We start from the raw sequence: 12,239 nt of genomic DNA on the forward strand, positions 1-12,239 counted from the left end.
TTCTCTCTCTCTCTCTCTGTATCTCCGTTATGCTCCTCCACTTTCTTTTGTATGACTTTGCCTCCTCCCATTGTTCTTGTATTTTTCCCCTTCATCATTTCGTACCTCCCTTTATTCTTGCTGTGGCACGACAAAATCTACTGTTTCAGGTAATTTAGCGTCTACTTTTAACCAGAAGGAGTTTGACTAGACCAAGAAAGTTCAGTGATCGTCCAACCAAGCATCATTAAATCAAGAGAGCAGAGCAGCGAGAAAATAAAGAGTGACGGGTACCAAGCTTGTAAGCTGGAGGCATGAATTGTATTTCCACCCACTGAGCTCTTGACCTCTCAGCCTCACTCCAACTTTTTTTTTTTTTTTTTTTTAAACCAGAACCTACATTGCTGCAAGTTTACAAATACTCTTTCAAAAAAAGTGGATGAGTTGGAATGGGAGTGTTGGTGTTATTTTTTTAAAGGGTTACATCAGTATTTCTCAAGCTATTTGCCCATGTTTGTATGTGTTAGTGACTAATGGGCACATCAATTTTTGAAATTAGTCCAATATCGAGCGAGAAGGCTGCAGACTGCAGTCGCTTAACGGCTGCAATGCAATCGCTCAAGGCAATTCCTCACCATCAATGTGCATCCACTGAAAGTGTTTGTTGTTGCAACTGACAGGCTCAGATTATAAGTGAAAACATTATGGAAGGAACCCTAGAAAAACACTTTTATTACCTTTGGCTCGATCCGGTCTGTGTGTTATTGTGTCAAACCAAGGAATGGTCTCATTCATCTACATTGTCAAAATCATCTAAATATTCAGCCATGACACTGAAAGTATTTTAGAAAAAACTACAAGCTACACTTTCTGTACTCCAACACAACAACCTCTGACAACACCAACACTCCTCTCTCCAACTGTCACTCGCGTTTCCGCCGCTGTCTTCCGGCAACAAGTCGCATGACAGCGAAAGGTAAGACATTTTTTTATTTCTCTTTTTCTTTCCATAATGTTGTCAGACACTCATCATAACAATCTGAGCGCGTCAGTGGTGGAAAACAAGTACTTTTAGTAGACGTGCATTGGCGGTGAGGAATTGCCCAGAAGAATTACATTGCAGCCGCCTGCAGCGTTCTCCCTCAATACTGGACCGATTTCAAAAACGGTTGTCCCCATTAGTCACTTAGACACAAAAGCATGGACATAGAGGGTTGAAAAATAACGGAGTTACCCCTTTAATGTTTATTCCAACAGCACTGTTAAAAGGAAATGATCCAATACACACACAGAATCACTGCCAAATGACATTGCTGACATGCTATATGAGAATGATGCACCCTGGGAGAGCTCATCTATTATATGAATGCCTTATTGAGATATAAGAAGCTTTTCTGTCACACCAAAATAGGGATAAACTAAAATGTATCAAATACGAGAGAAAAATATATATATTATTAATTTAAATCATGTCATACTTTCAGATTTTCAATATTTCAGTCATTCAATTTTCATTCAAAGAAATAAAAAAATGAAACATCGACGGAATCAAAGTTAAAACAAAGCCAGTCCTCCAATCCAACAGACAAGATGCTGTGGCTCCAACTGAATGATATACATGCTGTAAAGTATCTGTTTGTGTTCTGCTGTGGTAACTAAATACAAAAGAGTTTGTATTTCTGCACGTTTGTCCAAATAGTAATTACAGTGTGGTGCAATACCCTGGCTGTGTGTGTGTGTGCGCGTGTGTGTGTGTGTGTATACATGCAGCCCGTTGGCTGTAATTTGAACTAACTAACAATCACTGTATGGCCACATACAGTGATTGTTTGTGCCACTCTACTGGCACAACTGTCAATATTTTACAAGGGTTAGTGAGTAGGGAAAACTGTGTGTGCGTGCGCGTGTGCGTGCGCGTGTGTGTGTGTGTCCGTTGCTAGGCCTACATGTCAGAAAGCCCCGGTGCAGTTGGTGTATGTCCAGCGTCAGCCGCCCCCGGTACGATTGCATTTCTGCAGTCGTGTCCTGCCTCCAGATCTGTCTTGTGTCCCTGACGAGTGGGCGCTGGATCGAAGCCCATGGAACGAACCGTGCTTCAACCTAAAGTTTAGTTATACAAAAGGGCGTGTGTGTGTGTGTGTGTGTATGTGCTTTCTGAAAAAGCATATTCACTTTAAGTGAATGCATGTTTTAAAGTGTCAATGCTTGTCCATGTTTGTGTCCAATATGTCCAACCACATCGTCTTACAAGTGTGTGTGTGTGTGTGTGTGTGTGTGTGTGTGTGTGTGTGTGAGTGAGCACGGAGGGGTCAAAAAGAACAGAGCGGTGCAGCTTTCTGCTGTTCAGTGATTTTGGTTTGGCTGGCCTTTTGGCTTCGGTTTGAGTCAGCAGGCTCAGCAGAGCCATCACACCCTGGCAACAACCAGCGCCCTGGCAAAGACAGAGGGTGTGACCTGACCTGAGCGAGAATAAAGAGAAAGAGAGGGATGAGGTTGTGTGGGAAAGAGACAAGAAAGACAAGATTCAGGGTTAGAAATGAAGGAAACAAGAGAGAGTGGGGTCAGCAGTAAGCAGACGAAATTAAACGTTTATGACTATCTGTATACGATTTGCATGGAGGGGGGGCTGAGAGGGAAGGGGGGAAAAGTGAGCAGGAAAAATGATAGCCAAGAGAGACTGGCTGAGATAAGTGTGTAAGGTAACCACTCTCTTAAAAATAATGACAGTGGTTAAAGACGTATTTGTTTGGGATTTTGAGAAAATAATCCAGGAAGAGAACAGAGTGGCTGGATAAGAGGAAGAGAGAGAGAGGTGGAAGCCGGGTCTGAAAATGAGATAAAGAGAAACTGCGACAGCTTACTGTTTCCATTGGAATAATGATGGTGGTTTTATAATGCGCTCTAGAGTTTGTTGGTCTGGAGAGAGACACCGATACAAGGAAGACCTTTTATCAGCACATCACCAGTTACATCACCAGTTACACATTGTTAATTATTTCTAAACAGTTAATCTGTAGATCCTTATGTAATCTTATGTATATACATTACCATTTGTATAATACTCTGCAGATGTATCTTTCATGTCATGTCTTTCCTTTTTCTATCATTATGCAGCTCTACACAGTCGTGTGCTGTCTTAATGAGAGCAGAAATGATTTATTTTAGCAAAGAGTTGTATCAAGTAAACATGTTCAAAAGTCAGATGTAATTTACATTTCCTTGGAGTATCTAAAAAAGTTTGACTCCAACTCTGCTGCAGGGGAGGGTGTTAACAAACCTGCAGGTAATGCTTTCAGTCAGCATAGCGGACGATTCACACAGAGGAGGCGGGGGGGGGGGGGGGGGGGTACAAAGAGCTTATATGCAGAGGTGGGAATAGCATCAGATATCGAAAGAGCTCGGTGCCAGCAGTCTGACCCACTCACAATTAATCACATCCCACTGGGTGGCAGGACAGGAAAGAGCAGGAGATATGGTGATGGGGGAGAGTGGGAGAGAAGGAGGGAGGGAGGGAGAGAGAAGCGATTTAAGGTGGAAATCAAGCAGGGCTGTGAGACAATCGAGAAAAGATGATAGGAGAGCAAAAGAAAGAAGGAGGAGGCAATCTGCGATGCAATTTGTTCCCGTTTAAGGTGTAATGGTCTCATCAGTAGATTTTTATGTGCATCTCTCTTTGTGCCTCGTCCTCCCTCCCATATTATTAGTCTCTTTCTTTCTTGCCTCTCCCTCGCTTCTCCATCTGTCGCTTGCAGATTTCATTTTGGAAACCCACAAAGCATTTGTATTCCATCGGAATACAAGGGTGACATATGAAAAATAAGAAAGCAAAAGCCTGGTATTATGTTCCCACACACACACACACATAAACAGCCTTCTGCCAAACCACATGGTTTTGTCCAATGATAATCATCCTGTATCCCTGTTTGCTCAGTGTCAGTTAATTTGATTAAAATCAACATCATCAGATTGTGGTTTTAGGGACAGCTTTTGTAACTTTACTCCACATTCTCAACATCATTTACACCACACTTCAAAGAGCCTTGATTTCTCACAAAGATACCTCCATATTTCAGATCCCGGTCATGTTTTTGATCTGTTGTAAATCTTCGCCAAGAGCTTGGCACATTATTGGACAAAGTTCCCTCCTTTGTCCATCAGGCAATCTGCAAAGCTTGCTGGGCTCGGCACCTACTGGTCTCAGTAAGGAATAATGCAAACATGCATTATTCAGTTGACTGAAGCGCCATTACAGAAACCTTTTCTTGCCTCCATTTTTGCAGCCATATTTTCAGCAGAATAAAACAGACTGCATTTTAAAATGTCATGGTTTCGCTCGTAATATTGTTTGTTTCTTTGAAAGAAAATAATTTAATTGTTTGCTCACTCCGTCATGGATATAATTTGACCTTAAAATGCAGCAAATCTGCCAAAAGATTTGGTTTTGAAAATACCTCAACTACTAATTATATGAACCCCCGAGTGCTTTTTTCGGTTTAGGTTGTAAACAGTTGAGCTTTCCCAGGGTGGTTACCAACAGCAACACTCTGGAAATGTCAATTTTCTCAGAGATGAGAGGACTAAATTGCGCGACTTTGGTTGTGCACACACTCAAGAGTTCATTAAACTAGCTTGCTCTTGCACTCACACTCGCTTACACACACACACACATACGTATATGTTTGCAACAACACAATTGCACACACGCGCGCACACACACACACACACACACACACAAAAACACTTATGTATCCTCGATTTAATACCAGGCTGCCAGAGTGAAGCAGCAAAGTAGGCTTTAAACCCCGTGGGAAAGTTCAAATATGAGACAATTCAAGCACTAAAAGCCCTTAACTCTCACACCTAAAGACCCTTAAATCCTCTTTGCGGACCTCATGGACCTTTAGAGTTCTGTGTCAAAGTCAACAGGGTCACAAATCACTTCAACTTAAAAGCTGAAATCTCCTGATCAAAAGAGACACACACTGAATGAAGGAGAGGAGCATTCATTTGCAAATCCCTCTCTGTCTCTGTTTCTCTGTGTCTCATAGCTTCAGCATCCTCACACATATACACACACAGACATATATATATATATATATATATATATATATATATATATATATATATATATAAAAACACACACACACAACAATGCATGCACACACCCACACTTACTTATACAGACGCACAGCATCTGTGAGTCTGATGATAATGTCTGACTCATTGAGACACACATTTACCTTAAGATCTACCTATAGACAGATACCTCCCCTCCCCCGTCTCTCTCGTGGTGAAGGGGTGTATAGGAAGAATGAAGAGGTTAAATGATCATGTGACCTGTTTGACTGACAGAGTGACACACATTTGCGGGCTCTCGTAGCTGCTCTCTTTCTCCACAGTGAACGAGTAAATGGTGCTTGTGGGGGGGGGGGGGTTAAATAAATGAGTGATTGAATGAGTGAAGTGTCTGTGTTTTTCCCATTTGCCTACTCTCCTAAAGCTGCAATGAGGCCTCGGGGACGATGCTGAGGGCTCTTCACACTACTCTGAAAGAGTCTTTTTTGGCCTTTCGATAGTTGGCCCCTTTTCAGCGTCTGTGTGGGAAAGTTCTCCGAGAAATAAATTCCTGTTCGAAGCTCATGTCAAAGCAAAATAAGCGTAATACATTCCACATAACTCTAGAAAAAAACTGCTGTTTTAAAATCGTATTTGGATGCTGATGAACCATAAAGAGTGAAGAAACAATCTGTAATAGAGAGCTGAGAAGATTGCTATCACTCTCCGTACAGTAAATATAAAGATACTGGTCAGCAGCTGGTTAGCTTAGCTTAGCACAAACACTGGAAACAGCTAGCCTGGCTCTGTCAAAAGGTAACTAAATCCCCCCCCCCCCCCCCACCATCATCTCTAGAACTGTCTAAAACGTTGTATCTACTAATAATAATAATAACCAGTAAGCTGCCAGTTTTCCAACCATTTAGGTTGTTAATTGCCTTCACCTGGCATTCCTGATGTTGAGTCCCTTAAATCAATGAAGACACACTTTCCAGCACACAGATGTTAGAGGAACCGGTGCTGGAGGACAACTGTTCACATGTAAAGCAGCGCCAAGTTTGAACAGAGACAATTTGTTACAGAAGCAGTATAGTCTTCAGTCAAAACGACCCTGATGAAAACAATGTGTGTTTCTGGAATCTTTGTTTGGTCACATCAATGATTTCTATATAATGTTTGCAATTATTAGAGGCAGTCTGATCAATCGTAACTACAATACAGCTGTAAGTAGGGTCATGAAATTGCTTTGTTGTGCTTTCAGTTTGTGGTCTCGTTCCAACAATCGAGTATTGATTTGAGATTGCAGAGTAGGTCCGAGTGCACCAGAAGGTTTTTACCCAGGAGGTCTATCTAAAATGAGACATCAGCGCTTGAAAAAGGAAAGTCTAATATTATGTGTGTTTTTTTATTTATTTTTTACACTGAAAGCTATAAAGATTACCCTCGATAGTAACACTTCTGACAGCTGGTCTTTTTTATTTGTTAGCAATGCTGGGGAAATAATCTTCAGAAACTAGCTCAGCATTTATTCAGATCATTTTTTTAAATGCATGCACGAGGAGAAAATCCTGAAAAGGAATACTATCAACTGTCTGACGCACTGTTGCACGAACCTTTTGCAGTGTGAGTATAATCAGAAATGTGATTTACTATACATGTACTAAACACTAAAATGACCGTTCGATACTGGAACGCTTTATGATGCGTTTTACATCGTGTTTGGTAATTCAGCCGTCAGGACTCTTCTTTCACTGGCACCCTTTTCACGACACCATAACTAATGTTAGTGATTACGAGAGAGAATAATCGCATTGAGCGTGAAGTCAATATTGGTTGTAATCACAGTCATAAAGTTACATTGTTCTGTTGTGTTAAAGTGGCTGTAGTAATTCAGACATTACAGATTAGTGTATTGATCTGTGTCTGTTAAGGCTGATTGAGCATAATAGACACTAATAGAAATTTACTTTATGACCCGCACACATTCAGACACACACAGTAACAGCAGAAGTCCAAAAGGGCAGGTGGCTTTGGAGGTTGGATGGGTCAAACTCTGACGTTTGACGAAGCAGACTGCTGTTTGTGTCCTGTGTGAAATCAAGTCAACGTTGAAATATTTTAACTTGGTTTTGCGACATTACTAACCAAGTAGTTTCAAACCTAAAAACTTAGTAAACCTACGTGGAGGTTTATTTTGGAAAGAGATTGTATGCATGCAATGAGCAGAAACTGACACGTCCAAAACTGACCAAAACTAATCATAATCTTGTTGTCAAAAGCTGTTTTGGAGTATTTTTCATGCCAGGCTTAATATCTAGGATCTTAAACGTTGAGTAAAAATAGTTTGGACCTCTGCAAACAGCCAGCTAATTGTGTGTGTGTGTGTGTGTGTGTGTGTGTGTGTGTGTGTGTGTGTGTGTGTGTGTGTAAGAGGGAGGAAAGATTGACAGGTGAGGCTTTGACCTCAGCGTGTAGGCTGCAGCAAAGACATATATGATAACATCACTCTCGTTCCTGCTCACACGCTCACACACACACAAGCGATAACATCTCCCTGGTGGGCTGCCTCTAAAGAGTCTCCTCCATCACTGACTGCAGAGGCCCATTTATTGCAGCAGAGAGACCACTGCATCGAAATCACACACACACACACATACTTGCAGACATCTTAGCATGTGCAGCACATGCTGACTCAAGAATACACTAGTAGCACACACACACACGTATGGGCATGTATGCGCGCACATAGAACACACACATTCGGGGAACATGGATCTTTCCTGCAGCAGCACGGCAGCGGTCACTGCAGCCTATCTCAAATTAAAAAGGAAAAAATAGAGCTGAATGGGCATTTTGTAATAGAAACATTGTTTGTCTCAATCGTTGTTGGACTAGTCCTTGAGCTCTTTTTTACTGTGACTGCAAAAACAAAATGTGATTTTTTTTATTTTTTTTTTACTCAAGCAGGCTTTTCCCGAATAATTTATCTGCAGGGCAGCACGCTTCCTGAATAATGTGGGCTTTGCGGCTAAATCTGTACTAGACTCTAGACATATGATGACTTTTGTATTTTAATAGGAATAGGAATATATGGGAATATAAGAAGGTAGTGTAAAAACAAACCTTAAAATGAAGCATAGATTCAAGACAAACTACTACTTTTGAAGAAGAACGTTGACACTGGATGATCCCCATTTGAGACATGGACTGATGATCTTGTCTTTGATATCCTTAGAGCTCCCACGGAGAAAAGAGTCTGAATGACATCCAATAATGTATGTCGAGACATATGTGTGTCTTCAACCAGTTTATTTAACCTATACATCCTGTATCATTAACCCTGTGGATCTATACAGCTTTAGAATATGAAGCAAACATAAAAAATACACTTCAACGGCGACGCGATGACAATGTAGCTGGCAACGCTTTCTCTTTTTGTTGCTTTTGATGCTTGTAGTGTGAACATATACTATCTTTGCAATATTTAGTGTTGGTCCTTTTGCACCAATTTATCACCTTGTCAGAAGGCACATATTTGTTTTATGACCACTTCAAATCCAAGAGCATCTACAATTTGTTTTTTCGAGCGCAGCCTTGGCCAGAAGTGGTGTAAAATAAGCTGGAAAAAAAACAGTCAAAATATAAAACATAGCTGTGGACTTCTAAATGATGTTTTTAGTGTTTATCTTGGCTTAAGTCAGTCCGGTCACTGCTTTATTAAGGCAGAGAGATGTAGACCAGGGTTGAACGGAGTGAGCAGGGGAATAACTGACAGGGAAATTACAGTGGGAAATTATTGTTATTTCACAATTAAATTATATATACTGGGTGGAATCAGCCCTGACAGGGCTGACCATAGCAGCACTGCTAATGTGTGTGTGTGTGTGGGTGTGTGTGTGTGTGTGTGTATGTGTGTGTGTGTGTGTGAGAGTGTGAAACGTTATCCATCTACCAAGGCCACTGAGGCTATACTGGCAGGATGGGAAACGTAGAAAGAGATTCGGAAGGAGAGAGAATTAAAGAGAAAGAAAAGTCGTAACATCAACAGAGTGAAGCAAAAACAGTCTATTTTAAGGCTGAGTGGGTGTTAGTAAAAACACAGCAAGCCCCCGGTAATGAGCTGTTTTTGAACAGTTGTGACGACAGTGCGTAGAAACAGACCTTCCTTGATTTTTGTCGGTGAAATCCAAACCCTCACCGTGGTCACACTGTGTGTTTAGGCACAAACATATTGCAGATGCTGTAAAAAAAAAATGAAAATCCTCTCATCTTGAATTTGGGCCATTTTTCAGAGAGAAAGGCGACCTTGTCCTTGTCTGAACGCAGTAAAAACACATTGTCAACCGTGAAAAATGAATGGGTTTCCGTTTTAAAGAATGGCCGCTCAGTCTTTATGCGTCCTGAAACAATGACTCTTTGAATACACAAGGTTTCGGGTGATATGTAAAGTAAACTAGCTCTATTTTCTATCCAGTGAAATTAATGATCCATGGAACTTAGGCAAAAACAAAGCAAATGGTTGCACTGGCTCGTGTTGATGTTGGCTCCCACAAGCCACCAGAAAAAATATACTGCAGTATGCATTTTAGAAATCCCTGGATTGTAAAATAAAACAATAATACAAAGATTTGGCTGAAATGGATTTTAAAATTGTAATTTGCAGCAAAAGTGTTTCCACATTTATTTATTTTTTCTGGCACAAGATATGTAGTTTATTTGCATTATCTCCCAATGCTTTGCTCCACTTTCAAACACTAGAAATAATTTCTTGACATTGACATGAAAATGTTGCAAGACGACCAAACTAATCTGCTCCTTTTTGTAAAAAAACATCCAAGATCACTAGTTAAAAGGCAAAAAGACTGAGCCTCATGTAGCCTGCAGTACCTCTACGGATAATAACTAAAGCATTTGTTCAGTTTTTCACCTAGTGTTCACTGCATTGTGACCACATAATGTAAGCTGTATGTCTTTGTACAGTCTTGTGTTTTGCTGTATTGCATTTTTTTATGTGGACTGCACTACTTCAGTCACGAGAGACCTGCTTGTGTTCTAATTTCCCCCCATCGAGTGTTCTGTGTATGCTGCTTTACCGGCTTGTACGAGTCTGCCGATGCAATCGGATCCCCCTGTGGAAGGCTTTGATGGAATGGCTGTCTTCTCTGCATTTCTTTTCAATGCTCTGATTTCTGTCCCCATCTCTGTACATGGAGATCACAGAGGATCAATAGGTGTTCAGTTTCTTCAACACACGCAGTGGGATTGCTCGTGTGTGTTTGTGTTTGGTCGTAATGACAGTCCGCCTTGTTTTTCATTCCGGTTTGGGTCGATACTACATATGAGGCAGAGTGTAGTTTATGAGGGAGCTAATAGTCAGAGATAGCAGTGACCTGCTTATGAGTTAGAGATGGAAGAAGCACAGATCAAAGGGATGGGTGTGTGTTCATATGTGTGTGTGTGTGTGTGTGTGTGTGTGTGTGTGTGCGTGTGTTTGCGTATCAATAAATAATGAGTTAAAACTCTGTGCGATGACTTGGCACAAAAGTGGAACCCTGAACAGAAGGTCAGGATTCGCAAATGCAGTGTTTTGCAGTTTTGATGATGTTTGAAATAGTACCAGAGACGTTTGTATGATTTCATTTCAAATCAAGTGATTTATATTTATACAACCCAGATTAACATATTTGTCTTTGCGAGTTTTACAAGCTCTGCATCATGTATACCCCTCGATTCTGAGACCCTCGAGTCAGATAAAGAGCAGCTTTACTTTAAGGGGAATATTGCATAATACACTAATAGAGAACACCATGACATTTGCCTTGTTGATTAATTACATTCAGGCAATTGTTTTTTTTTTTCCAGTTATCTCAAATTATATATGGAAATACATTTCCAGAACAGAAATGTTTTTGTTTTTCCAAATATCTGAAAATATTGTCAAAAAATCTACTTGGCCACTTATCATATTTGATTTAATATTTGTATTGTTCTATGAGTGATTTTTAAGATTGTTTAATATAAATCATTTTCCAGAACCTAAAGTGGTGGATACAACTGTCCAATATTATAATCTATTATAGAAAAGCCTTAATATCATGTTTTGCTGTAATATGTTTTAGATTCTTTGCTTTTCTATTAGCCACCTCAGGATCCCTCCCCATTCATTTTGTGACCCCTTTTGGGTGAACTACTGCCGTGGCCAAGGAGTTCTTGTAAACGTATTATTCAAGTATGACTTTAAAACAAAAATCCCCAAAGTTGGAGATTGGCGAGGTCAGGGATAAGGTGACAAGACCTCGAACCTGCGTTCCGGACAGAATTTAATTCAACTTGCGTCAGAGTTTTAAACCGCCAGACCAAAACGTGGCACCAGGATCTTATTTTTCTAACAATCTGTTTTTCTCTTTCTCCCCCTCTCTCTCTCTCTCTCTCTCTCTCTCTCTCTCTCTCTCTCTCTCTCTCTCTCTCTCTCTCTCTCTCTCTCTCTCTCTCTCTCTTTCTCTCTGTCTCTCTCTCTCTCTGTTTCTCCATCCAGCACCCTCAACAACAACAACATCACCCTCATCCCCCTGTCCAGCTTCAACCACATGCCCAAGCTGCGGACACTGTGAGTATAACACACAATCAGACAGACACACAGACACACACTCAGAGAAAACTGCTAACATATACCACAGACGCTCACACACGTGCACTCTGTGGTTGCACATTAACACATACACACATGCACAGAGATGTATTAGTGCCTACTTTCATGCGAACCGAGTACATTCACTGCGCACACAAAACTACGCACATCACTTTCATACACAAACGCCACAAACACACACACACACACACACAGCATGGCAGCAGGGTCTGTATGCCATCATCTAATCATGCCATAATAAGAGACCAACTCTTCCATTGTTTCATGCCTGTGAATAATTATGTGGCCGTTACTTACACACACACACACACACACACACACACACACACAGATGGATACAGTGACAAATATGTGCATGCACCACAAATACACTTGAGAAATGGTAACCTCATCAATGCCGCAAGAAAGACTTGTTTAGGCTCTATAGTTCAATCTGCTTTGATTAATTCCTACACTGATGTTACTGACGTGAGCTCAGACACTGAGAAACACACGCACACACAGTCATGATCCAACATGTACCTCAGGCCAAATCATTCTTTCTGATTGATAATAG

At 40.8% G+C, this 12,239-nt stretch overlaps 1 protein-coding gene across 1 annotated transcript in view; it reads left to right on the top strand.

Moving 5' to 3' along the window:
• The window catches only part of slit3 (slit homolog 3 (Drosophila)), a 237,875-nt gene that overhangs the window by 162,789 nt on the left and 62,847 nt on the right, over positions 1 to 12,239 (top strand). Inside the window, exon 7 of the mRNA XM_076103197.1 lies at positions 11,570 to 11,641. Within this exon, the coding sequence (XP_075959312.1) occupies positions 11,570 to 11,641 (72 nt within the window). The remainder of the gene's footprint in view (positions 1 to 11,569; positions 11,642 to 12,239) is intronic.

The sequence above is a fragment of the Anarhichas minor genome, unplaced genomic scaffold (genome assembly GCF_050575085.1).
Source record: "Anarhichas minor isolate MPS153535 unplaced genomic scaffold, ASM5057508v1 ptg000028l, whole genome shotgun sequence".
Taxonomy (NCBI): domain Eukaryota; kingdom Metazoa; phylum Chordata; class Actinopteri; order Perciformes; family Anarhichadidae; genus Anarhichas; species Anarhichas minor.